This window comes from Pan troglodytes, chromosome 16 (assembly GCF_028858775.2).
Source record: "Pan troglodytes isolate AG18354 chromosome 16, NHGRI_mPanTro3-v2.0_pri, whole genome shotgun sequence".
Lineage (NCBI taxonomy): Eukaryota > Metazoa > Chordata > Mammalia > Primates > Hominidae > Pan > Pan troglodytes.
Genome location: NC_072414.2, coordinates 35,487,470 through 35,513,727, shown reverse-complemented (window position 1 = coordinate 35,513,727; position 26,258 = coordinate 35,487,470). Strand labels below are relative to the sequence as shown.

The following is a 26,258-nucleotide window of genomic DNA, read 5'->3' as shown; positions in this document are numbered from 1 at the left end:
AGTGTTCCAACAAAATTATATTGCCTTCTTCCTCCTCCCTCCTCCAAACTACACCTTTACGCTAAACCTATAGAATTAGAATCTCTGGAGTTGAAAACTGGAAATTAGTATTTTAAAAAATTTTTTCATGATTTTGTTTATGAACCACTGGGCTAAAGTATTCATATGCTTCCAAAGTAGGGATGAGAGGCCTTGGGAACTTGGAATTGGGATGGGAGTGTATTTGTGAAAGAACCAGATGAAGTGGGTCTTAGCACTCCTCCTGAAGTCTTAGATGTACCTTATTGTTACTCTCAAAGTATACATTAGGCCAGGGTGACAGTTCCTGAGGTAAGCAAACTTAGGAGTCTCTGCTTAACTTAGGAAGAATTTAGACACTCTTCCCTCAAGACATAAGTAGCATAGGCCAACAATTCTAGCATTTGAACTATCTGCACAGGGTAGAGCCTACTCTTCCAGCTTCTCTAACTTGATCTCTTGACTTTGCTTTACAGACAGCAGTGGCCCTTCTAGCACTGTGTCCAGTGCTGGTCCTTCTTCCCCTACTACAGTAGATGGTAACTCCCAATTTGGCTTCAGTGATCAACCCTCCCTAAATTCACACATGGCTGAAGAACATCAAGGCCTTGGGCTGCTCCAGGAGACCCCTGGGAGTGGAGCACAAGAGCTCTCCATAGAAGGGGAGCAAGAGCTTTTTGAACCAAATCAGTCCCCACAGGTGCCACCTATGGAAACCAGCCAGCCATACGAGGAGGTCAGCCAGCCATGTCAGGAGGTCCCTGACATCAGCCAGCCATGCCAGGACATTTCTGAGGCGCTCAGCCAGCCATGTCAGGAGGTCCCTGACATCAGCCAGCAATGCCAGGAGAACCATGACAATGGTAACCACACATGCCAGGAGGTCCCTCACATCAGCCAGCCATGCCAGAAGTCCAGCCAACTGTGCCAGAAAGTCTCTGAGGAAGTTTGCCAGCTATGTCTGGAGAACTCCGAGGAGGTCAGCCAGCCATGCCAGGGGGTCTCTGTGGAGGTTGGCAAGCTGGTCCATAAGTTCCATGTAGGGGTTGGTAGCTTGGTCCAGGAAACCCTTGTAGAAGTTGGCAGCCCAGCTGAAGAGATCCCTGAGGAGGTCATCCAGCCATACCAGGAGTTCTCTGTGGAGGTTGGCAGGCTGGCCCAGGAGCCTTCTGCGATCAATCTGTTATCTCAGGGCATCCCTGAGATTGATAAACCATCCCAAGAGTTCCCTGAGGAGATTGATCTGCAGGCCGAGGAGGTCCCTGAGGAGATCAATTAGAAGTCCTGGGTGGTCCCTGAAGTGATTGATCAGCTGCCTGGAGAGGGTATTCCGCAAGCCCAGCATCCATCTGGTGATCCAAACCCTCAGAGCCAGTCTCTAGCCCATGACCAGCACTCACCCCTTCCACCAGCAACATGTGATTAATTTTCTCATTAGTGGTATCACACTATACCAGCCATTTGAGCCAGCAACCTTTTCTGTTGGCTAACTCACTGGCCAGCTCTCACCAGCGGTGTCTGGGGAAGTAGTTCTCTTTGTATGAAGCATACCTGTGCCAGAGCTGTGCTTGAGGAGGAGCCAGTTTTAGGTTCAAAGAAGCCATTGGCTCCTCACTTAGCCATTAGACTTGAATAGGATTTCCTTGGGGTGGGTTGGTCTGTCATTACCCAGCCTTCTCTGAGCATCCTAGGAAATCACAGATTGTTAAAGGAAGTGCTGCTTCACTGCTGAAGACACCATCTGGCGACAGCAAATACAAAAGAGGGGACTCTAGGGTCTTCACTTTTCTGGGGAAATATTCACGACTTCTCAAGGTACGCTTAGACCATATGTGCATTCAGGGGACTCTTGTCTTTGCCAGCACTCCTCAGGTGAGCCCAGGATGGCTATCTGAAATGTCTGGAAAATAGAGTCCCCTCCCCAAACATCTGACATGGCCACTAAATCTTTAGACTTGCCTTATAGATCCTTCCATATCATCCCCAAGTGCCCCTTCTGCCTCAGTCCTGTTCCTCTGGGCAATAGCTCTAGGGAAAAGTAGGTATTAGACTGCTGTGCAAAATTCAGAGCAACTACTTAATATGCTCTAGAGGATTCTTAGCCAGTCTGTGAAAGTGGGCCTCCTCTGTGGTGGGGCTGTTTGGCTTAGGAGATGCTGTAGTAGTAGAGATAATCAGGTTCTATTTTAAGCAATCAGCAGAGATCAATATTGTACAGATACAAGCAAAGGTTTAATAAATATATATATATATACACACACATACATATGTGTGTGTGTGTGTGTATAGATATATATAAATATATATCTATATTTATTTATTTATTTCTGTAGTTGTGCCAGGGACAGACTGGCCAAAGACCAAACACTGCAGGGTCCCCAAGAAATTTGTCCTTATATCATTGTGTCTGAGGGCCAGATATGATTATGAAGCTTTTTCCAAAGATCCAGGGATGGGAATGGGAGTGGGTAGGAGGGGTAATGCAGTCATTGGAGTCGGGGGCTGGAACATTATGAGTGCTCAATAAATATAAACTAATGAGAATGGTGGTGATGGATGATGGTGATGTCCTTGTGAATTCAAGAATGAATATGGGCTGGGCACGGTGGCTTACACCTGTAATCCCAGCACTTTGGGAGGCCAAGGCGGGCAGATCATTTGAGGTCAGGAGTTGGAGACCAACCTGGCCAACATGGTGAAACCTTGTCTCTACTAAAAACACAAAAATTAGCCAGGCATGGTGGTGGACACCTGTAATCCCAGCTATTCGGGAGGCTGAGGCAGGAGAATCACTTGAACCCTGGAGGCAGAGGTTGCAGTGAGCCAAAATCACGCCACTGCCCTCCAGCCTGGGCAAAAAAGCAAGACTCTGTCTCAAAAAAAAAAAAAAAAAGGAATACGACTGTGAGTCAATTGTGTCTGTAACTGATTAATCTGAATCGGTCAAAAGCCATTATAGTTGAGCAGGAATGGGCTGTAAAAATACAGAGATCAGGCATCCAAAAATAGACTATAAAAATATAGAGATCAGCTGGGCGTGGTGGCTCACGTCTGTCTGTAATCCTAGCACTTTGGGAGGCCGAGGTGGGTGGATCACGAGGTCAAGAGATTGAGACTATCCTGGCCAACATGGTGAAACCCTGTCTCTACTAAAAATATAAAAATTAGCTGGGCATGGTGGCACATGCCTGTAATCCCAGCTACTCGGGAGGCTGAAGCAGGAGAATTGCTTGAATCCAGGAGGTGGAGGTTGCAGTGAGCCAAGATCGCGCCACTGCACTCCAGCCTGGTGACAGAATGAGACTCTGTCTCCAAAAAAAAAAAAAAAAAAAGAGATCAGGCATCCCAAGAGGAGCCTATGGCAGTTAACCCACTATCTCAAAAGGTATTTATTTATTTATTTAGAGACAGAGTCTCGCTCTGTCACCCAGGCTACAGTGCAGTGGTGCGATCTCAGCTCACTGCAACTGCCGCCTCCTGGGTTCAAGCGATTCTCCTGCCTTAGCCTCCTGAGTAGCTGGGATTACAGATGCCCGTCACCACACCCAGCTAATTTTTTTGTATTTTTAGTAGAGACGGGGTTTCGCCATGTTGGCCAGGCTGGTCTCGAACTCCTGACCTCAGGTGATCTGCCCGCCTCAGCCTCCCAAAGTGCTGGGATTACAGGTGTGAGCCACCACACCCAGTCCCCAAAAGGTCTTTATTGAGTAAGTAGAGTGTTGGATGGGGGACTGGAAAGAGGTTCCCTCTCTGTGAAGCACCAGAGGGTACATGCCTTCTCACCAAGTTCTTGGAATCATCCTGTTAATTTTTCACTCTGATGGAGTGTCAGGAGGAGTTTATATAAAGGGGCTATGCCCTTTCTCTGCTCCTTTGACATCTTTACCATGAGAGAGCCCAGAACAGTGGGAGGGCTAGAATATGCCCCTCCCCAAGTATACACATTCATAACCTGGCCACTTCTGACATACTTAGGACTATAAAGGGTTTCCATGGAGGAGGAAAGTCGACCGTTTTACTCCATGGAAATCCTGACTGCACAAGGAGAGTTGTTTCCAACCTCATTAGGCTCTGGATCTCTTAGGGTCCTTCAGCAAGAGGCTGTCCAGGGTAGCTGATCCTGGTTATTTGGTCCTCAACTCTTGACCCCACGGAATGCATATCCCCTCCCCAGGAGGCCCTCTGCCCCTCTTCCCTCCCCCAGACCAGACGTATGTATCCACCCTAGGCTCCTATTCTTCATACTCAGGCACAAGTGTTTCCAGTAATCAAAAGCACTGGAGTCTTCCAAGATAAATTCAATACTGGTTGAAGCAGAGAGGTAGAAGCCAGGGCCCAGTAACTAAGCATGTATGGAGTCAGAAAAAGCCTAAGCAGCACTACACCATCTGCAATGAACTTGGTTTATTGTTAGAGTTGGAGGTGGCTCCGTTACAGCAGCTGGGAACTATAGCAGGGAAGCGTGGGGAGGAGCAGAGCACAGCAGCATGGGGAGGGTGGAGCTAGGAAGAACACAAGGTGGGCTCATTTTGGTTTCCCAGTCGTTTGGCAGAGAAGGCAAGCCCACATGACTACCAGCTTCTGGGTTTCTCAGTCTGGCAGTAGTCTGGCAGGGCTGCTCACTGGCTTGCTTGGGGCGAGGTCCTCTCCTGGGGTGGTATTTTCAGCCCGTTTTCATTTCACTCTGTAGGAGTTAAGCTGTGGCTCAGCTTCTCCCTTTTTCCTTCCTCCATCTCATTTTCCCCAAGTCCTCTGGCCTGGCTTCCACCTCCCAGATCCTCTGTCCAAGAGCGGGTTTGGAGAGGCAGCCAGTGTTCCCATTTCAGCTGCAGGATGGCATAGTGGAATGTTGGGGGAGTCACACATTGCTGGGGTGTCAAATGTTGGGATGTCAGGCAGTGGCTTATTTTTAACCCATTAAACACCAGGCCACAGCAGATGACCACATGCAGAGAAGCCAAGCAGGGGATGAGAAGGGATCAGGATAATTGAAATGGGGTGAGTAAAAACTTCAAAGAGTCAGGGAGTTTGGAAGAATTCTGGCATTGGGGCTTGGGCTCTCCTTGCCATTTTGTGCTGTCTGGACACAGCCCTGGGATGTGAATGTATAAAGCAGGGTCTGGGGGATAAGCTCCTTTCTCCTCTCACCAGTCTATTGGTCTAAAGAGCTTCAAGTTTTAAATTGAGACATTCAGATACTGAGGGAAGCAGTAGAACAGTATAGCAGTGGGATACCCCCAGGCCCCTGCTAGAACTCAGACCCTGGTGGTTGAGGAGATGGGGGATGGGAAATGGAGGAAAGGGTGCAGCTCTGGGCACCTCACTGACAGTATCCTGCCCCCAGGTCACATAAATTACTATTGGAAATCCTTCCCGGGATGCCAAATAAATAGATTGAGATAAAGAGGTCCCTGGAGTTGGGGATATAATCTCCCTCTACGAGGGAGGAGGTTGCTCTCTGAGACCCATCCTCAGTCCCCATTCAATACCAGCATTTGACAGTGCTAGGAGAGGGTTCTCAGGCATCAGATGCTATCCTATTCTAATTTGTCCCCTCCCCCATCCTCTCCCTGTTAACTTTGGTTTGAGACACCTCACAGGAATGGATGATGGGGAGGGACAACCCCTCCCATTTAGCCCAGCCCAAGTCCCCACAACAAGACATCTCCCTCCCCTCCCCCTAGCTCCCATCTCCCTCAACCCCAAAGGACTCAGCAGTAGCCATTCTCTAAAGGAGCTGGGGGAGTGGATCCTTGGGGAAGGGAGGGCGGCTCTTTCAGAACTCAATCTTGCAGGCAGGGAAGGACTCATCCTGCATGACCACGGTGCTGCTGCTAGCCAGGACCAGGACATTCAGTTGCTGCTGCTGCTCATGAGTTTGTTGGTACCACTCACGAGTCACCTCCGTGTCATGAGTAGGGATCAGAGTCACCTAGAAGGGAGATAAGATATGTCTGATGTGAGAACATAAAGGGAAGGTAGGTGAGGGGGAAGGGGCACCTCATGGTCTCAGAAGCAGCTCTGCTGCCCTTAGAAAAGGCCCATCCTTTAATAAATAGGGACTGTGTTCCATCCACTACTGCCTCTGAGTGAGCGTTGACCAGACTACTTCCTTGGTGTCCTTTGCTACTCACCTGAAGATTCTCCCCCCACTGGGCCTTGCCCTCCAGCAGGGCATCCAGCACAGCCCGGCTTGGCTCGCCATTGGCAGGGTCATTCCCACTGACCACATAGTAGGATGCACGCACTCGACGGAAGAAGTCAAGGTCAGCAGTCTTGCCACTGCAATGATTCGGGATGTAGGCGAGATCCACATATACAGGGGCACCAGAGCTGCCCTTGGAACTCAAGGCCACTGTAGAGACAAGCCAGGATTCATTGTAGAGGAAAAGTAGAACCCTTTTGGCAACCTTCCCCTCTGTCCCACTCCTGAAGTCTGACCAGCCCACACCCAGCCCTAACCCACACTCTCTGCCAAGTTTCATGATATACTTACTTGGTCCTGCCTTGAGTCCATTGACTAGGCCTTTGGACATGGGGCTGTGTCCATCCTTTTCCTCTGCTGGGGTGACCTGGCTTGTGGTGCTGCGTGGTCGAGGTGGGGCCCGGGATGCTCGATCTGCAGGCCCTTTACCAGGGGTGGGTGAGCGTTTTCCCCGAAGATCCAGACGCCGTGCAGGGGACGCTGGCTTGGCCTTGCCTGGGGCCCTGCGCCCTACTCGCCCCTGAACCTTTTCCTTCTCCCGTAGCCTCTCTACTCTCCCAGACTCTGAGCTGAGCCCCTCGGGGTCAGCCATGCACACATCAGGGCGGGGAGGGGATGGGCGGGGGTCTGGCTGTGGGAGAGGAGGTGGGTCGTGGCCAGGCCTGGGGTGGTGAGTACCACTGACACCCCCAGCTTTGTCCACAGGCAGGAAGTCTCCATCTTCATCTGAGTCGAGGGCTGCCTCAGCTGTGATGGACGGACACTCCTCAGTTTCTGGCGGGACATCAGAATCTGACTGTGAGGAGCCTGAGTCACTGGCTGATGTAGGGGGTGTCTCATCAGTCACAGGGCATGGGCCCCCAGTGGTCCCTGGCCCCCCTGCCCGGCGCCGCCCCCCTCTTCCTACTAGCCGAACTTCCTCAGTTGAGAGGTTCCTATCATCTGTGGATGGGGGCAGAGGTGGGTTCAGGAAGGATGGGGAGAGCTCCCCACGATGGGGCCGAGGCTCAGTGGCACATCCCTGGGGCCCAGCTTCGACCTCAGGAGAGGCACTGCTGGGTGGGCCCCCGGAGCCCCCTGCAGGACACACTGGCTGCTCAGGGGAGAGCAATATGTCAGGCCGGGAGCTCCTCTCAGCTCCTTCAGGCCAGGCCCCACGTTCCCAGGCAGGGCAAGCCGCAGCCTCTTCATTTTCAGCCTTGGCTGGGGCAGGGCCTGGGGGGTTAGGGCTGGTTTCAGTTGGGCCATTGGCTGCACAATCCTCAGAGGGAACCTGGAAGGGGCTTGGCTTCTCCGTGGCTGCCTCTGAGCACTCCAGGTGGCACGGCAGGATGCCATCACCCATGACTCCAGGCAGGCTTGGAGCTGGAGCTAGGGCCAAGTCCAGTGAAGCTGGGGGTGCTGGGCTCAGAGGAGTGAGGTCCCAGAGGCTGTGGGCAGCTGGTTCCATTCCTGGGTCCAGCTCTCCAGACTCCTGTTCTGCAGCCTCAAGGCTTGGAGAGAAGCGCTCCGCCACACTTGAAATCACAGGTGTGGTAGCCTCAGAGGAGGAGCCGTCAGACAGGGCTGGTGAGGCAGGTCGTGGCAGATTGGAGAGGAGAGGGGCCCCAGGAGAACTGGGTGATGGGAGCTGGGGCAGTGAGGAATCCAGGCTGGGGGCCTTGGTCACTTCCAGGTATTCATCATGCCGGGTTCTGGTGGGGGGTCCTGGAGCCAGAGCCAGAGCTCGATCCCCAGAGAAGGCAAGGGAGCCACAGGGTGCCGAGCGGGGTTCAGCTGGAGAGGGCAGCTGTGGGGGAGCTGGCTGCAATGAGGAGAAGCCAAAGGCTGAAGCAGGGAAGTCCAGACTGGGTCGGGCAGGCCCCAGGTGTGAGTCCAAGGGAGGGCTAACATGTGCCTCAGTTTCTGGCCATAATGTGGGGGACCCCATAGGAATGGGGTGAGGAGGACTTGGGGATTGGGCCTCTTTTTCTGGCTGTTCCCGAGCCCCCTTCTCCAGTTCTGAGTCACTAGTGCTGTCATCCCAGTGACTCCGGCCTGATTCCTTGGGGGATGGGGACCTCCTATCTGGGCTGCAGCTCAGGATGTTACCATTAAGAGGGGGGCTTGGGCCTTTGCTCAGGATAGGAGCACGGGGGGGAACTGCAGGTGGGGTGAGGCTGGGCTCCATACTTGTCCCTGGCTCTGGCCTTGGGGGTACAGTGGGTCCTGCCAGGGCTGCATAGCTGAAGGTTGGAGTGTCAGACTGGAGGCTCTTGGGTGAGATAGGAGATGAAAGCTCCTTCTCTGCAGATGTGTTTCGGCCGGCAGCTGCCTCCTTGGTTGAGAGGCATGGGGGCCAATCCCCAGCTGCTCCAAGTGGAGGCTCTCTAGTGGGGCATGCAGGGCCAAGCCCAGTAAGCATCATCTGCTCATAGATGTCTGCATACTGAAAGCTTCTCTCATCAGGATAGGGTGTGGGCTCTCTCTGCTCCGGCTCAGTCTGCTCAGGCTCCGTGGTGGCATGGCTTTTGCTGGCCTCTGGTACCTTTGAGCTGTGTGAGCTTTTGTCAGGAGCCTCAGCCCTACCTTCTTCTTCCCTTTCCCCTTCAGCCTTGCGGTAGTCCTTCCCCAGGGGGGAGTATGGCCCACCTTCCAACTCAGCTGCCCCCTCCTGCACTGCAGCCACCACACTGTCATACTCGGCTGTGCCCCAAGAGAAGGGTGCAGGAGTATGGGATTCCGGGGCAGGTGTGGGGGGACCAGGAGCTGGGGAGAGGGGTGCAGGGGGGAGGGGTCTGTCCTTGGGCACCCAGGGTGGGATGTCAGCCAGCCATGAGGGGGTAGTGGGTTCATTCTTCATGTGTGGCATGAGCTTAGGGTCTGGGATAGGACTCTCTTGTCCTGGGGCTGAAGGAATCCTTTGTCCAACCATCTCAGGTGGGGAAGCTGGAGGGGAGATGATCTCAAAGGGAGAGCGGGTCAGTTTGTCCTCTTCCTCTGGTGGCAACCCAACTGGTGATTCAGCAAGCCAGCGCTCCACCTCTAGCCCCTTCTGTGGTGAGGATTCCTGGAAATCCTTGAAGTCTGAGGCCCAGGGGCTCCGGGTTGCGTGTTCCCGCGGGGGTACTTCTTGCTCATCATCTGGGCCCTCATCTAGGAAAGTGCTTTCCCGTTCCTCAGTGTAGCGTGGGCGGGCCCCCTGGCCATCCAGCTCGTGAGGGAACCAGACCTTCCGCTCACAGCTTAGCTCCCTCCAGTATGTGTCCTGTTCCAAGGCCACATCCTCTCTGCCCCTCCAATACCTATTGTCCTGCTCAGGAGATGTGTCCTCCCATGCCGAGGCAAGCTCTTTCTGTTCTCCAGCCGGCTCCTCTCTGGTAGGAGATGTTTCTTGCCACTCCTGGACCACATCCTGCCCCCTCCAGTACTTTTCTTCCTGCTCTCTGGCCCTGCCCTCCTGCACTAGGCTCTCTTCCAGGCCCAGAGCTTTGGTCTTCTCCAGAAGAGCTTCTAACTTCTCTTCCATGGCCTTGACCTTTTCTGGGGATTTTTCCTCTAGCATCTTTGGTTTCCTGGTTTTATCCTCCTGCACTAGGCTCTCCTGCTCCTGAGTTTGGTGGTTCTCTTCCAGAGCCTGAATGTTTTGTTCCAGGGCTTCATCCTTCTGTCCCAAAGCCCAGTATTTTTGTTCTAAGGCCTGATCCTTCTTTTCTGAGACTTTATCCTTTTGTTCCTGGGCCTGGTGTTTCTGTTCAGGGGCTTTGTCTGTCTGTTCTAGGTCTCTGTCCTTCATTTCAGCGACCGTGTCCTCCGGAGCCTTATGTTCAACACTTCTGACTTTTTGATCTAAGGCTTTGTCTTTCTCTTCTGGGATCTTCTCCTTCTGTTCTAGGACCCTGTCCTTTTGTTCCAAGTCTTTATCTTTTGGTTCCAGGGCCTTGTCCTTCTGTTCCAGGGCTGTATCCTTTTGTTCTAAGGCTTTGTCTTTCTCTTCTGGGATCTTATCCTTCTGTTCCAGGGCCTTGTCTTTTTCTTCTAAGTCTTTGTCTTTTGGTTCCCGGGCCTTGTCCTTCTGTTCTAGGGCTGTGTCTTTTTGCTCTAAGTCTCTGCCCTTTTGTTCTAAAGCCTTATCCTGCTGTTTCACAGCCTCATTCTTTACATGCAGAGCCTCATCTTTGTGATAGATGGCTGTATCCTTCGGCTCTACCACCTCCTTGTGCTCCAGAGTTTTGTCTTTCTGCTGTAAAACTTCATCCTTTGGCTCAGGTTCCTTCTTCTGTTCTGAGGTTCTGTCTTTCAACCCTGGAACTTTATCTTCCCACTTTATGGCAATGTCCTCCAAGGCAGGGCCTGGCAAAGACTCAGGACTCTTGGAGAAGGAGCTATCAGGTGTCAGAATGTGTTCATCAGGGCTTGTGATCGCCCCAGGTAAGTACTTCCCATTTCCTGAAGGTGTAGAGTGAGAGAATGAGCTGGCAGGTGATTTCCTGTCAAGGCTGTCATCTGTGATGTCTGTCTGTGCAGAGTATCGAGTCGTCCCATCTGTGGGAGGTGACGCTGTGGCTGCATGGGGCTCTGGAACAGACATGGGAGCTGTGTGGTGAGAGGTGTCCTCGGCCTGCATCAGATGCCCCATTTCTTCCTTCCCAAGGTTTAGTTCCCCAAACTGGAGGGTGCCAAGGCTTTCTGGAGAGAGCTGCTTAGAAGAGACATCCAGGGAGGTCTCCTTGCTGGGACTCTCTTCTGACAGAGAAAGTGACTGGGTGTCTTCTGGAGATACCTCTGGCCAACGGTCTTTGTGTAGGTACTGTTCTGTCAGGCCACAGGGAGACTTGGGGGTAGGCTCTTGGTTGGCAGTGTCTGGGGAGGGCACGCTGAGGACAGAGAGGGATTCTGCATCTTCAGGAGAGAGGCTTCGGTCAGGATATCTGAGCACCTCATCTTTCTGAGGTTTGCCAGGTTCTTGGGGTAAAGTCCTCAAACCTCCGGGAAGGGCTTCTGCTCCCAGAATTGGGCCTGTGGGCTCTCCTGCCTCCATAGTCTCAAAGACTATTGCTTTATCCTGTGCTGGCAACAGTTGAATGGTACAGCCTGTAAGTCCCTCATCAATGCTGACAGGTGCTTCCTGGGCCTGGGGGCTCCTGGGAGGAGGAACTTTCTCTTCCTTCTCTAGTGTGCCCTCTTCAGGCCCTGGCTTGACTGTCTCCTCAGCAGCATCTTCTTTGCCCACACCTGGTGTGCGCTTAGTGTCTCCCCAGGAGTCTGCCTCCTGAAAGTCTTGGGGCTCAGACTTTTCTTCCACTGGGGACTGATGAAAGGGTGTGTGGGTGGCACTGGGTGGGCCAGATGGTGGAGGAGAAGCCATCTTCACTGTGCTGTCATCTGGGCTAAGGCACCGCTCCTCTGCTTCTCCAAGTGCTGGTTCTCCTGGATGTAGGGCATGCCCAGGGGCACTAAACACTGGAGTTCCATATTGACTGCAAAGTTTCTCAGACATCTCTACGTTTGCTGTCTCCTCCTCTTCCTCTTCCACAGCTCTCTCTCCAGACAAGCCTTTCCCTATGATCTCTCCTCTCTTCTCTGACTCCCCAGTCACAGAGAAGTCCTCACAGGGTGGTGATTTGAAGCCCTTGTCTTCTTCCAGTGAGGAGGTGGGTGAGATGGTACCAGCTGATGGGACATAGTCCAAGCCCTGCGTAGCTTCAGTACGGGAGGAAGGGATGCTTGTGACTGTGTCAAGCAGCAGGGAGCTCTTGCCTGTCTCCTCTGTCTGGGGAGCTGTAAGTGAGGCCACAGATTGGTCCTCAGCCACTGATGTGGCAAAGGAAGAAAGTTTGTCACACTCAGTGATTGAAGTGGCCGAGGACACATGTTCCTCTTCAGCCAAAGGGGCAGCCACTATGTTAGTGGGGTAGGTGAGTTCAGTCTCTGGCGTTCCATAGACTTTGCCAGAGGTAGCAGGAACAGCACTATCGGCAGGTTGGCTGGCTTCGAATGGGCCAGCACCTTCAGGCCCGGGCAGGTCATATGTACTTGTATGAAATCTGGGTGGAGCTGGGCGCTCCTCCGGCTCATCATGGATCTCCTCATCTGAGATGGTCTGCTCAGTCTCTGAGTAGCCAGGGATTGTCTCATCCTGGATGTAAGAGACATGCTCAGTGGCTCCTGCAGGTGTGGTCAGGCTGCTTAGGAATAACGAGGTCTCCTTCTCAGGGGCCTTGCCCTGGAGTCCCAATTCCCGACCCCCAAAAGCCTCCCGGCTCCTTGGAGTTACCTTCAAGGGTTCCTGCATATGTTTTTGGTAAAAACCCTCAGCTTTTGTCGCATCCTCTTCCTCCTCATCTGAAGGGTGTACCTCCTCCATTTCTTCTAACTCAGCCTTTTCTATCACATCCTCCTTTACTTCAGGTTCACTTTCCTCTCTGGCTTCTGTTCTGCCTGGGAGCCTCTCTGCTTCCCTCTGCTTCTTTTCCTCCCAGGTATCTTTCTCTTCCACTGTTTCAGCCCCAGAGTCTAGGCCTCTGTCCTTGCTGCCTTGTTCCTCAGGGACCTCTGGGACAAGCTCTTTCTCCTTCATCACATGTTCTTCTTGTCCCAGCCCTGGAAGAGAGGGTGGTGTTCCCTGGATAGCTGTACTTGGGGGTCCCTCCTCTGCAGTGTCTAGAGGGAATGGCTTATCTCCTAGTCCCGTGTCCCTTTGTTCAGCCAGCAAAGCCCTCTCCTCACGCTTCATCTCCTCAAAGTCCTGTGTGAGGTCCTCTGGTGAGGATAGGACCAGCTCCCTGTGCCCACTGATGGTTGGGAGTGGTACAGTTCCCTTCTGGGCTGGGGGTGTCTGGGGCTCAGAAGACAGCTCCTTCTCCCCACGGATAGCACGGCTCCTGTCTATTTTGACTCTTCCAGGGACCTTGGCTTTATAGAGAGTCTTACGTACCTCAGGAGTAAAGGGCTTTAGGTCTGGCTTGGAAATCTTCTTGAGCTCAGGTTTGGTATCTTTCCTCTTCTCCTCCTTCTTGGCATCCTTCTTCTCCTCCTTCCTTCCTTCATCCTTCTTGAGCTCTTTCCTCTCCTTTTTGATCTCTTTTTTCTCCTTGTCTTTTTTTTCTTCCAGCTTTGATATCTTTTCTTTAAGGTGCTTTTTCCCTACCTTGTCTTTGATCAGCTTTCGCTTCTCTGCCTTCAGTGCCTCACTTGACTCTGTCTTCACCCTCTCAGGCTTGGCAGGCTTCTCTGGGGGCTTCTCGGATGACTCTTTTGCCTTCTTCTCTGTCTTGGCTAACTCCTTGGCCAGCTCTGAACGTGCCTCCTTGGCTCCCTCTTCTACCACCTCCTCCCGTTTGGCCAACTTGCTCACGGCCGTCTTGGTAGTGGCTTTGAGGCTCTCCTTGCTATCAGCCCGCTGTTTGATTTTGCTGGGCTTGAGGTTGGTAGGCACAGCCCCAGAAGCCAGGTCCTTCTGCGTGGCCACAGGGTAACGCAGGAAGTCCAGATGCCGAAGCTTTTCTAGGCCCTCCAAGATCTTGTTTTGGGGAGCATTTCCTGGAAAAAGCACACGCACAATCTTCTCAGTGGGATTGGCTGGTAGCCAGACCACCAGAGCAGTGATAGAGGTAAGGTAGGGCACGGAGATCTCAGCCTCCTTCCCATTGGGCAGCACGATGCCTGTCTTGGCTTTACTATTGCCTGCCCACTTTTGCATGAGGAACTGCATCTCCTTGCTGTCCTTGACAGGGTTGAGGACATACATGTCCAGCCGGCCCACACCCATTTTGTGGAAGAGGGTCAGTGGCTCAATGGTATTGCTGACCACACGATATAGAGGCTCAGCCTGGATGCCCAGGCGGTTTAAGTGCTGCAGAGTGAGGCAGGCCTCCTCAATGCTACGCTTGGCTTTCCGGGAGGCATCAGGAAGCCGCAGCTTCTCAGGCACGTTGAAAAAGACAACTCCAAGCTCAGGAGAGATAAGGTTCTTCACCCAGTCGCTGTAACTGCTAGAGCCCTGGGACTGCTCCTCCTCTAGCTCTGCCACTTTGCGCTGCAGTAGTCCATTGATGCCTGGCAGGTTGTCTGCCCCAATGTGTGTGAGTAGCACCGAGTCAATGCGGTCCAAGTGCCGTACCAGCTTCCAAAAACAGGACTTGCGATCAGAGCCACCATCCACCAGGATGTTGAAACCATTGACAGCAAAGAGGGCAGAGTCCCCACGACCACCTGGGAAGATGTAGCAACAAGGCTTGGAGAGCTTGAGGAAGCCCCCTGAGGTGGGGGGCTCTAGTAGGTCAAATGGGGATGGCACGTCCACAGTCTCAGAGACATACTCGGAGAACTCAGCCACGCCGTCCATGGTGGGCAGAGTGGGCTCAGGGTTTAGCCGGAGGTGCAGGGTCTCTTGGGAACTGGATAATCCCAGGTGGCTCCAATCACCTTCCCCTAAGCAGGACACGGTAAGGAAGGCCTGTATCCCAGGGTCTCTATTGCTGAGCAATTGGGAAATCTAGAAGAATAGGAGATAGAAACCTGATCAGGTCACTAGAGTTGTTTTGGTCTGACTTAGATTCAGTACCCTAATCTTCACCTCTTTCCAAGGTGGACTCTTACCTTTCTGCCAGGGCCCCCCATGGTCAAGCAATATGAGACTTTCCCTTAGATCCCTCCCACAGCTCTAGTGCTACCCTTTCTCCCAGACACTCTGGCATGGAACTTACCTCGGGGTTGTGAAGGACCTGGGCAAAGTTTTCATACGAGTAGGTGCCACTCTGTAGGATGAGGTCTCCCCCAGGCTCTAAACTTTGCCCACTCAAGATTAGTAGTTTATAAGCTGATGAGCTGCTAAGAAGATGGTGAACCTGGAATGGAAGAAGGGGAGTGGTCACAGATATAGGAAATCCAGGGAAAGGCAATGAATGGCCCCTCAGTACCTCAAGAACATGCTCCCAACTTATGTCCCTCATAACACCTCCAGAGTGGGCTGGAGACAATACGTCAGCTTAGATGGCAGAGAGAGGAATTCTTGGCCTAATAGTGGTAGCACTGGCAAGGGTGGGTATAGCACTTGCACCAGGCCTGTTTGGCAAGGCACAGGCCCTGGCCTTACCTCAGAGCTGATGCTGTCTGCACTGGGATTTACCAGGATGATGGTCTCTAGGATCTCACTCTGGTGGCAAAGGGTCCTCTGGCCTGAGGGAGAGATGTAGGAATTTATATTGAGAATAGGTATAGAAATTGTGGTGCAGGAGAGGAAAGAATGTGCTATCACGAAATGGGGCTTAGACGAAAGAGAAGGTATCCTTAGGCCCTGCCACCTTGGATACTGCTGAGTAAGGTCTAGGAACTGGCTCATCCAGCCCTTCCCTTAGAGGGTTTCCACCTCCCCTCTCCCACACTGGCTGTCCTCTCCTTCCCTTCATCTACCACACCCTCTGCTGCCTGTGCCCCCATCCCTCTGCCTGGAACTATGGCCTCAGACTGCCCTATTGACAAGAAGCTTTTGTCCTTCTCGAGCACTAAGTTCCTGGTGCTGCCTGGGGATGGGGGGCTCAGCTGGAGAGAGGGCCCCTGGGATGATGACCCTCACTTCCCTTTCTCCTTCCTGGCTTGCCTCTGCCCTGGGCTTTCCTGCCCGCAGAGTGTCTAGAAATAAGGAAATAGGAGCTTCTGTGTGGTACAGACTCCCCATCCTTCTTGCCATCCAAGGCCAGAATTCCTGTTCCAGAAGACCCGGAGAAGCCTGTGCTATCTAAATTTTTGGGGTTTTATGATTCAAAGAATAGACATAGGACTATAACTTCATTTTCTGTCTTCTGGTTCCTCAGAGGCCAAGCCTGCACTAATACACATGCACACAATCATATTGTTCCTGCTCGGAAGTTTTCACAACACCCACTCCAACCTGATCTTCATGTCCCAAAGTTTCAGAGAGGCCAGATTCACTACCCCACAACCCATTCATTGTGAACAGTTTCTTCTCTCATCTTTGCCCCCCTCCTAGGGGCCTCTACCACGGACATGGGGAGTGAAAGGTTCTTGAACAAGAAACACATTAATAAGGAAGGAGAGATTCAGGGTGTTCCCCAGGCCATGGAGAAAGATAAGGCATCCCCAAATCCCCTATTTCCCTTCTCCAGCCTCAAATGAAACACCAAACAATTCAGCAAAGAAAGAAAGTGGCAAATCAGACAGAAGATGCTGAAGAAGAATGCTGCCATCCCCTGCACCCGCCCTTCCTTGCCAAATCCCCTTTCCAATTGCAGTACATAGTGGCATTAACCTCACAGAGCATCCAACAGATGGCAGTGGGCTGTCTGGAGGATACTGGTGGGAGGGTCCATAATTTGTCCCTTAGACCCTCTTCTGTGACCCAGCTCTCTCTTCTTTCTGGTGCTTGGACAAGAGAAGCCTGGGGCCAGGGCCTTTGTTAAGAGGCAGAGCCATGGTGCCAGGATCAGGCAGATCTGGCAGCACAGGGCTGCAGATGCAGCTGTGGGGGAAATGAACGATGGTGTCAGAAGACCAAACCCCATACAGCGTGTGTTGGGCCAAAGGGGAATTCAAGGGTTCCCTTCTATTCACTTGAGAATTGAGGGAACATTTGAGATAAATTCAGAGGACAAGAGCCACCTCAGATGTAGGCAAGGGCAGGGCTTGGGGCAGGTGAGGGATATCAAGGTTCGGGAAGCTGCCAGCCGTAAGTCGTTCAGATTTAGAAAGACAAGAGCTCCCTCCACACAAATAAGGTCATAAATTTGAGGTAGGAGGGTCAGAAAGACAAATATCTATAGCACACACTGATTTGCTTTCTATCTACCCCTCCCTGCCCCCAACCATTCCTCACGGTCCCCATTTATCACCACAAGACTTCTATGATCCCAGTTCCTGTCCTGGCATGAGGTCCTGTTCCTCACTCTATCCCTGGGAGTGGTTCTGACTTGAAATTACATGGTTTATATCCTGTGCCTCTCTTTTTCAGGCCTGGGAGAAAGCCGTTTCTTCTGCTCCCCTGGCTCTCTCACTGAAGGGAACTGACTCGTTTTTTCCTTTTTCTTTAGAGAGGACCATCTTGTGAGGCAGGGACACACAGTGCTCAGCCAGTGCTGGAGTGGGGGGGGGGGGGCTGCGGTGCAGAGGCTGAGCAGGCAGGAGGGCAGGTGTCTCCGCAGTGAGGCAGAAGGGGAGGGGGGCCGTTTGGGCAGCTGCAGTTTGCCGCAGTGTGTGAGTGTGCGCGCTGAGCTCCGGCTCCAGCTCCGCCCCCACCCCCCACCCCAGCATGACAAGTCATTTTCTTGGCTGCTTCTGCATGGGGGGTGGGGATGGGGGGATGCAGAGAGAGAGAAGAAACTGGCTCCTCTGTTCAAGAGCCCCCATCTTGGGAAGAGAAGCAGAGATGAGGTGGGGGTAGGGCTGAGACTGGGAACCTGTGGGGTTGACACGACTGGAAATGCAGGGCAGCCGCTGGGGAGGGAGTTCTCCGTCTCCAGAGTGGCCTCAGCAGGGCCAGAAAGGGGGGTTTAGAGTCCCATTCTAAAGCTAGCCGCAGGGAATAGGGTGGGGGAGCCCACTGCAAACCGGTTGGTCTGTAAGGAGGCGCGTGCCACGTCTTAGTGACCCTTTCCTCCCTTCTTTTCCATAGTGTCCCCCACCTTCCCTTACTTGGCAAAAACTCACTGCCCCGCTCACCCCCAGCATAGGAGCAGCTGAGCAATCCAGCAGCTGACACCCAGGGGCCCTCCTATTAGGCACATTCCCATAACATCCCCCTTTCTCTCAGATTCTTCTGCCTCTGACCAGAAACATAGCCCCCAAACTCCTCCAGCATCCTGGGCTGCCAGGCAGAGCCAGTGGCACCACCCTCTGCTGCTGTCCCAGGCTGATGTCTCCCATCCCCGCCCAGCTGGAGAGGTGGACTGTCACAGCCCCTGGTGGCCTCTGGTTCTGGGTCCAGGCTGGGCCCACAGCCAGTAACGTTCATCTTCTCTCTCCATTTCCCCATCCTGCCTACTGCCACTGGGCTGGTTCTAGACGCGCCAGATTAGGTACCAGCACCCTTTCCATGACCCCCATCCCACCTCCCTATCACAGTGTACCCCCACATGCCAAGCCCTTTGGTTCGGTTCTTACCCTGGGGTGTAGGAGGAAGCCTCTCATGGAGGCGGCAGCTCCGGCCTCAGCCGGCAGCTTCAGGGAAGAGTCTGCAGCACTTGGGGTGGGAGTGGGGCGGGCGGGCGGGGGGGGGGGGAGGGGGGTGCTTGATGAGGAGGGCGGCGCCAGGGCGGGGAAGAGGGGCTGGTCCGTGACGAGGCACTGGAGACTTAACTGTTTCTTTGCCTTCACGACGTCTGAGCTCCAGTGCTTTTGCTTGGCTCTGTGGGGCTGAGGGATTGTCTAGCAGCTCAAGGAGCCTCTGCAATGTCCTATGGCCCATAGGACCTTTCTCTCCCAACCCTGCTTAGTTAGGAAATATTCTTTTAGCATCAGCCAAAAGACCAAAGCCCCATGCTAGGGCACAGAGCGAGGCTATAGGAGGCATGGGCTGCGTGGGCTCTCCCCCTTCTCTTAGAAACCATCTGCTGCCTCTCTCCTCAGATGGATCCAGGGAGTGACCTTCAATCCCTGGAGGAGCAGGAGACAAAGGCTGGGGGCCCAAAAGCATGGGGTAGGTGTGGGGAACTGCTTAAGACAAAGGTTGGGGATGCGGAGATGTGCTGCCTTCTTCTGAACCTCAGCACTACAGAAACCAAGGAGGGCAGAAATAAGTCTTATTTTAGGGTTAGAGGGTAGTTTGAAATTCCGGAGTGGACACATGGTCCCTAGCCTGTTGGGGTGGGGCACAGGGACCCTGAGAGCTACATGAAGTTTCATGGGAATGCAGCATAACACAGTAACCACACAGGCACTGATTCTTGGGATTCTTGAGTCATTGGATATGAAGAGACAAGTCCCTGAAGGGACAGGGAGCTTTCTGCCTTACAGTGAAGGAGTTAACAAGGACCAAGAAGGATCACCAGGGCCTCCGGCCCAAGCAAGGTTGTAGGCCAATTATTAAATGTAACAGAAGTACTCTTTAGATTAAAAAAACCCTATAATGACTTTGTAGGGTGGTTGGGTTCTTGCTCTCTCCTTGTCTCTTTGCTGTTTCTATATTATATTATTTGGATCTTTCTAATGTTGATCCTGTTTCCCTTAGTCTCTACCTCCATCTCAGATTTAGTAAAGCGCTCTAGGACTCAAAGGAAGGATCTGGAGAGTGGTAGCACTTCCTTCCAACCCGAGGATGCTCATGCTCTTACATAGTCCTTCCCTGCCCTCTTCCCATCCACCCTCCCCAGTTTGGCCAGCTCCTAAGGCCTTCCTCACAATCACAGCCACCCACTCACACCCAAACACTAGCCCCACCCTTGCCCCAGGCTGCCAAGAGTTACTTCTGAAGGTCAGAGAAGCCAAAATAGTCTGTGCTCTCAGCATCCCCCATCCCCCCTTAATTGCAGCCAGAGGAGAGGAGGAGCTGAGTCACTAGTACTCTTGGGGGTTGAGGGGACAAAAGGGGAGCAATCCTTGCTTAGATCCGGGGATGCAAATCCGCAACAATGGCAACAACCCCGTTTGGGTAGAAGCGGCCATCTGCAGAGATACACAGGGAAAACCAGGCTGAGTTCCGAGCATCACAAAAGGGAAATACCCCTCTTCTGCAACTTCATCGTTCTTATTTCCTCCCACCTCAAGCCTTCTATCTCCTCCCTGCTTTCTAGGGCTTTCTGGAGTGTGTTAGGAGGGAAACTTAAGTAGACATTTAGTTTACGAACAAAATAACATTTCCCAGACCAATACAGAGCCCACCCATATTCTCAGCTGCCACCCCCAAGGGCCACACCCTGGGCATGGTGCCAACTCACAGTGGAGTTTTCCTTCAGCCTTCACCCTCTGAACAGCTACCCACCACAACCAACTCTCCACCTGCTGTATTCCTAGGCTCTGCTGCAATGAAATGGTGAGATGCCAAAGAAGAAAGAGAGGCTTGAGCTGAGATACAAAGTAAGATATGAAACCCTGGATTTGAGACTTGATCCACCATTTTACTAATCATGCTGCTAAACAAGAGACTTAACCTCTCTCAGAGCCTACTTCATAAACTATGAAATGAGTATAATATTAGTACCATCCTCCGATAATGCTGTGAGGTTTGAATTGTATAAAAGATGAAAAAAATGCTTCTTCATTCCTAGACTTCCAAATCTGCAATGTACAAATGCCACTGGAAGTCTTTCTCCCTTTTGTGGAAGATTTCTGAGAGGTCATCTAGGTGATCAAGGAAATCATAAATCAGGATCTCAGACCAGATCAACTCTGGAGTACTCTTAGCTCCCAGGTAAACCCAGAACTAAAGATGCCTGCAGTATGAGATTTGAAGTCCTATTCATGTCCTTGCTTTCCCATTTCAGACAGCAATGCAGACCCCGGTTCCAGGGGTTAATGAGCTGCTGTATTAATTCAGGGTGACTGTTGTATTGGTAGAAGTAATAGAGCTATCACTTCCTAAGTCCGTCAGTGGAAATGGAGAGTCAGACCGAAGGCCTCCAGACTGGTCCCTCAGCCTGTATTTTTATTTATTTATTTATTGAGATGGAGTCTAGCTCTGTCGCCCAGGCTGGACTGCAATGTCATGATCTCAGCTCACTGCAACCTCTGTCTCCTGGGTTCAAGCAATTCTCCTGCCTCCCGAGTAGCTGGGATTACAGGTGTGCACCACCACCCTTGGCTAATTTTTGTATTTTTAGTAGAAGAGGGTTTCAACATGTTGTCCAGGCTGGTCTCAAACTCCTAACCTCAAGTGATCCACCCACCTCGGCCTCCCAAAGTGCTGGGATTACAGGCATAAGCCACCATGCCCGGCCCTGTGTTTTTTAGAGTCTTAGAATATTAGTTATGAATTATGAGCCCCCTTCTATTTCCTATAGGTATCCAATAGTAAAAGAATCAGAGAGTTATTGAAACTCAGTTTTCCACTGTCCTAATTGTTTCTGGATTTGTATTAGAATGCTCGGAAGATCCAGATTTTTTGTAGGGGTTAGAAAGTCACCACTGGAGAGACTACCTGGTGCAAAAATCACCTTTGAAAGCTTTTACCAGACTTGACCACTAGAAGGAGCTGGGCCACTGACTCTTTATCAGAGGGTCCCTTCTTTTCTGTGTATGGGTATGTCAATGTGGAGGGGGCAGTGCCTAGGAATAATTGCACTCTCCTTGTCACTGTAGGATACATTTTTGTCTGCTTTCTCAGCATTTTGGCCCAGGGCTTGAGGATAGGTGATAGGAATGGTGGCCCAGCCTGTGGGGTAGTCAAGCCATAAGGCACTAGCATATCCCCTTGAGCTCATCCCAGCTGCCTGGTCCCCTTTGCGTCCTCACTAACAGAAGGCTGGAGGGAGGGGCAGTGTCTGCAGCTGCTCTGGGCTGACTGTTGTTTGTGGGGACAGCTGAAAGAGGAGCCAGCAGGGGTGGGGCTGTGGCTGTCTTGAGCTGTGTGGGTTTTTCCAGGAAATTCTCTACTATTCTCCTGTGACATAGACAGACCATGATAAAAATGTCCAAACCTAAAAATATGCAGTATGCCAAAGTAAGCTCTGATCTAGGGTACATAGCCCTAAGCTCTTTGAGGACACCACAGACAAACTCTTTGATGGAAAGGGCCTAGTAGGTGTTTATATATCAATGCTCATTTCTAAGAAGTGCCTGAGAATAACTATGTATCTCCCTGTAAGTGTCTTCCCAAGTATCACTGCATCTTAATCTGAAGAATGGCTAAGTACTTTGGTTTAACTTCTTTTCATTTCTTACATTATTCCAGAAAGCAGCCTACTCTCAAGTCTCTGTAGCCAAAAGGACAAGGTTAGAGCATTCAGTGTGAATTATTAACATCAGCAGATAATCCCCAAACTTCTGTTCAGTCATTAATTTCATCCTCTGTCATCCCTGTATCTGGCCTTGCACCAAAGCTCCTAGGAGTACTAAGTGGTAAAACTGCCGATTTTCATCATTGGGGATAAATGGAGGAAGCCACGACATGAGTAATTCTAAACAGAAACATTCTCAAAAGAGTGAGTAGCCTGCTTTACAGGAAGCCAGTCACATCAGGAAGATGTCAGCCTCACATATATTAATATAAAATTGCTGTATATATTCCTAGGCTAATGGAGCTTTAGTCATATTAGCCTTATTTTCTCCAACTTCCTAGCAGCATCTATAAGTATCAGTGATCAGGAAGTGATCAAAGATTTGGCAGTTAGGAGCAGTGGAAAAGGAGGAGAGATAATTAAGGAAAGGTGACTACTATACTGAGTAATTGAGAATTATCTGTATAAGACATGAATTCAATCATTCAGTTGCAGTGGCTGTTGACCTGGATGGATTTTATATTCCATTAAGCTGATGGATTGGTGTGTCAACATTTTCCAATAACATGACTAGATGCCTAGCTCCTTTTTTTTTTTTTTTTTTTTTTTTCTGAGATGGAGTTTCACTTTTGTTGCCCAGGCTGGAGTGCAATGGCACGATCTTGGCTCACTGCAACCTCTGCCTCCCGGGTTCAAGCGATTCTCCTGCCTCAGCCTCCTGAGTAGCTGGGATTACAGGCATGCACCACCACGCCCAGCTAGTTTTGTATTTTTTAGTAGAGGCGGGGTTTCTCTGTTGGTCAGGCTGGCCTCGAACTCCCGACCTCAGGTGATCTCCCCGCCTCAGCCTCCCAAAGTGTTGGGATTACAGGTGTGAGCACTGTGCCCGGCCTTAGTTCTTTTATAATAGCATGTAGAGCTTTCCGTAGTCACCTCACAGACATCTGTCATGGAATGGTAGTGCCTAACATCTTATTTTCTCAAATCTCTAACCCACCCATTCCTCCCACCCAGCAGAATGGGAAACTGCATTATGTGAGCTTTGATCTGGGCCAAATCTCAGAGTACAACTTGATCTTGTAGCAGTAAATTCAGGAGCCCCTCCTTCCACTCTGGATTTGATGGTGCCCATCATCATGTAAGTACCAAGATTCTGCTCTGCCCTGGAGATCTGTTGGCTAAGCCAAAGCAGGAACCAGAAACCCTGAAACCTGTGCAGCCTAAATAAAAATGCTAAACAAGGGTCAAGGAAGATGAATGGGGGATTCTGGGGTGTCTGTAAAGGGAAGCAGGGAGACCCGGGGTATGCAGAAAGGGGAACACAAATGAAGAGAGTGAATTTTTGCGTGAGAGATGATTGATCACTAAGAGGAGTCCCTCATTTCTTTAGTGCATGTCAACAGCTATCCACAAACAACCCTCTTCTCAAGGAGAAGTTATGTTCTCCAGTCTCCCTCCAGTATCAAACCATGTCTGCAAAGTATATTTGGTATGTGGGGACAGCTATGGAATTCCATGATTTTCCTCCTCTATAAAGTTCCTCCCTTCTCCTCCACTCAAACCTCCCGCAAGGCCACTTCTCCCAGGGAGACTGGACCTCTGCTCTTCTGTGACCAGCTCTTACCCAAAGGACTGAAATAAAACATTAGTCCTAACCTTTGACCTCTGAGGAGAAGTGAGCTAGGTGCCGGGTAATGAAGAGTCTCAACTGTTGGTTCAAGTCAAAGGATGACAGGTCAATGTTCCAGGAGAGAATCCCTGTGGGAGAAAAACAAAGAAGGTTCTGGATAAGGTTGCAGGTTGTAGGGTGGTGAGACTGCAGGAACACTTTCAAGTTCACAGAACAGGTAAGGAGAGGGAGGGTATATGGATAGTTGCCATGATCAGCCTCAGTGATGTCTCAAAGAAAGGTGGCTAGTAATGGTGTCTTTCTCCCAGTTTACAGCTTTTCTAGGCTTTGCCTGAGCCAGAGGGAGAAGGACAGAGTTTAGACTAAACTCGGTCATTAATGAGTTTATAGGTAGGAATTTTCTTGTAAGGTTCCCCAGTTGTGGTGGAAGTGACACCTAAGGGCCTATTCCCAGATACTGAGGGCTACCTTCCCCACATTTACAGCTAAGTAGGATTCTAGGTTCGCCTTCTGTGCTCCCTTCCTTGTCCCCAGCCCTCCACAGCTTGCTTCCACCCGCAGGTGGCTCCGCAGCACTGCACCACAGCCACAGGCACAGCACTGGGGAAGGAGATGAGGATTTAGGAGCTGGTAGCCACGAAGGTCACTTCGTGGTTGGCTTCTGGCATTCAGAGATTTGAGATTTGTACGGGGCGTTCAGAAAGCTCCCCGTGCTGGTTCAGGGACCATAAAGAAGATACAGCAAGATAGGGACGTGGATTCTCCAGGGATGGTGAGGACTTTCAGGACACCTGGTCCAAAACACTGCGGTGGAGGGTGTGACCAGAGGGGCCCCAGGGGCTGCATAGAGCCCCGCTGCCTCAGGGAGACTGCGGAACGCCATGGAGTGTGCAGGAAGGATGGGCAAGCGAGATGTTAGTAGAGCGAGAGGATACGGACACATGGCATGGAAGATGCAGGTGACAAGGGCGCAGATCTCAGGAAGTGCAAACTAGGGATGGAGATGCAGACGTATGCATTGGTAGTTGAATGCAGAAGGCGGAGAAGCACAGGGTAGAGATGCCTGAAGCACAGCCAGAACAGTGGCTCACCTTGTTCAAGGTGGGCCCGCACGGCCCTCAGCTGACTCTCTGTACCGATATCGCCGATCACAATTAGCAAAGAGTGCTTCTGCAGGTCCCAGCGTGCAGCCGCCACCGCGGCTCCGGCCTCGCACAGCGGCTCCGCGGGGTTCTGAGCCAGCGGTGCGCCGGGACTTCGGAGCCCCAGCCCCGGAGTTGTCTCCATGGCAACGCCGTGAGGCCGCGCAGGCTCGGCCTCGGTCTCCATGGAAACACCCGCGTAGTGTTAGTCCGGCAGCGTCCGCTGCAGGCAGAGTGCGCGCGGCTCTTAAAGGCCGGCGGCAGGTGCAGTTCATTGGCTGCTGCCTGTCAGGGGGCGTGGCACAGGCGCCGCAGGGGCGGGCCGGAGCTGGAAGCTCGTGCTCTGCGGTCTCGCCAGGCTAGAGGGTGGTGGCCGCCCCCTTCCTCCCACCACGCCCTCCCCAGTACCAGCGGGAGCTTCCACTTAGACTTGAGCGGGGGTGGGGTCTCTGGGGGACCCATTGGTGGGGCGAGGCTGTTGCCTCGGCGCCGGAAGAAGCTTCTAGTTAAGATGTATCCCTGATAAGTACTGTCTGGCAATTCCGCAGCCTCGCCCGAACTGAGGGGAGCCATCTTGTCCCTCTCTGCCTCCGAGTTTGTATCGTTGCCTCCATCTGTGTCTGTGTGTCTGTATTATCGTTGTTTGGCGTGTTTTTTTTTTTTTTTTTTTTTTTTTTGTCACTGCCTGCCTGGGTCCTGCCCGAGGTCTCCATCCTCGGTTTCCCTGTCCTTGCCCCGGGCCCTGGGAGTGCTCTGGAAGGCTGCGCAGTATTGGAGGGGACAGAATGACCTTCCGGCCTTGAGTCCCTGGTGAGTTGTTATTCTGAAGATAGCAGTTGGCTGGCTAGTTTCCATCTCTGCTGAGTGCAGGACTCGAGTGCAATGAGCTCAGACTGCAGCAAGGGGGATTTGAGTAAAACCTAGGAAAGACCTTCCCATCTTCAAGTGATGTGACAGTGAGATGGGTCTCCCTCAGGAGACTGTTGTATTACTTACCCCCTCCCACCCCCCGGGAGTTCTTAAAACAGAAGGAGCAGTGTTTGCACCAAAGAAGGGGTTGACAGTTCTAAGATCAAAACCAGAGGTTGGGAAAGGACTGAGGAGGCCTTGCACTGTTTTATGACTGACTGGAACCTCTTTGTAAAAAAGTGCTGTTAGGCTAGAGCCTCCCCCATTCCTCAGTGTGTCTCCACCTACTCCACACTCCAGAGTCGTCTTTTACCCAGGATACCGAATCATTCTGTACATGTATGTATGGGAGCGCCTATCTTTCACCCTAGGGCTCCAGCAGCACTTGTTTTTTTGTTTTTTTTGTTTTGTTTTGTTTTTTGGGGTTTTTTTTTTTTTTTTTTTTTTTTGTCCCATTTGCCTTTGCTTTGGAGATAGTACAGGAAAGA

General features: G+C 51.8%; 3 protein-coding genes across 18 annotated transcripts in view; 2 read left to right on the top strand and 1 right to left on the bottom strand.

Annotated features, from left to right (window-relative positions):
- Positions 1–2,566, top strand: part of PPIP5K1 (diphosphoinositol pentakisphosphate kinase 1) — a 58,669-nt gene extending 56,103 nt beyond the window's left edge. For 12 of the 14 annotated variants that reach the window (XM_063794882.1, XM_063794885.1, XM_063794881.1 and 9 more), the window contains one exon: positions 495–1,436. In XM_063794882.1, coding sequence (XP_063650952.1) covers positions 495–1,297 — 803 coding nt within the window. In that variant the 3' untranslated portion in view covers positions 1,298–1,436. Of the gene's footprint in view, positions 1–494 lie in introns of all 14 variants that reach the window. The other 2 variants (XM_063794887.1, XM_063794884.1) reach the window with 1 other exon arrangement.
- A 1,841-nt stretch (positions 2,567–4,407) lies between these two features.
- MAP1A (microtubule associated protein 1A) lies at positions 4,408–25,232 on the bottom strand. 2 transcript variants are annotated; one of them, XM_003314635.5, is made up of 7 exons: positions 24,811–25,232; positions 23,746–23,847; positions 15,300–15,382; positions 14,911–15,051; positions 6,515–14,699; positions 6,153–6,373; positions 4,408–5,950 (listed from the first exon to the last, which is right to left on the bottom strand). In XM_003314635.5, the coding sequence occupies exons 1-7, from the start codon at positions 25,046–25,048 to the stop codon at positions 5,795–5,797; spliced, it is 9,126 nt and encodes a 3,041-aa protein (XP_003314683.1). In that variant the 5' UTR covers positions 25,049–25,232; the 3' UTR covers positions 4,408–5,794. The 2 variants fall into 2 exon arrangements, with proteins under 2 accessions (XP_003314683.1, XP_003314682.1); XM_003314634.5 differs by lacking the exons at positions 23,746–23,847; positions 24,811–25,232 and adding an exon at positions 18,320–18,452.
- The window catches only part of TP53BP1 (tumor protein p53 binding protein 1), a 103,310-nt gene continuing 102,251 nt past the window's right edge, over positions 25,200–26,258 (top strand). Inside the window, exon 1 of one of the 2 annotated variants that reach the window (XM_063794873.1) lies at positions 25,200–25,671. The gene's annotated coding sequence lies outside the window, so the exon portion shown is untranslated. The remainder of the gene's footprint in view (positions 25,672–26,258) is intronic. The other variant, XM_054667473.2, reaches the window with a different exon arrangement.

Excerpts from the sequence above, each read along its gene's own strand:
- MAP1A (XM_003314635.5), bottom strand. The coding sequence starts at position 25,048 with ATGGAGACCGAGGCCGAGCCTGCGCGGCCTCACGGCGTTGCCATGGAG. Across the intron at positions 15,052-15,299 it reads CAGACAGCATCAGCTCTGAG|GTTCACCATCTTCTTAGCAG; the intron begins GTAAGGCCAGGG and ends CTTCCATTCCAG. Across the intron at positions 14,700-14,910 it reads AGGTCCTTCACAACCCCGAG|ATTTCCCAATTGCTCAGCAA; the intron begins GTAAGTTCCATG and ends CTATTCTTCTAG.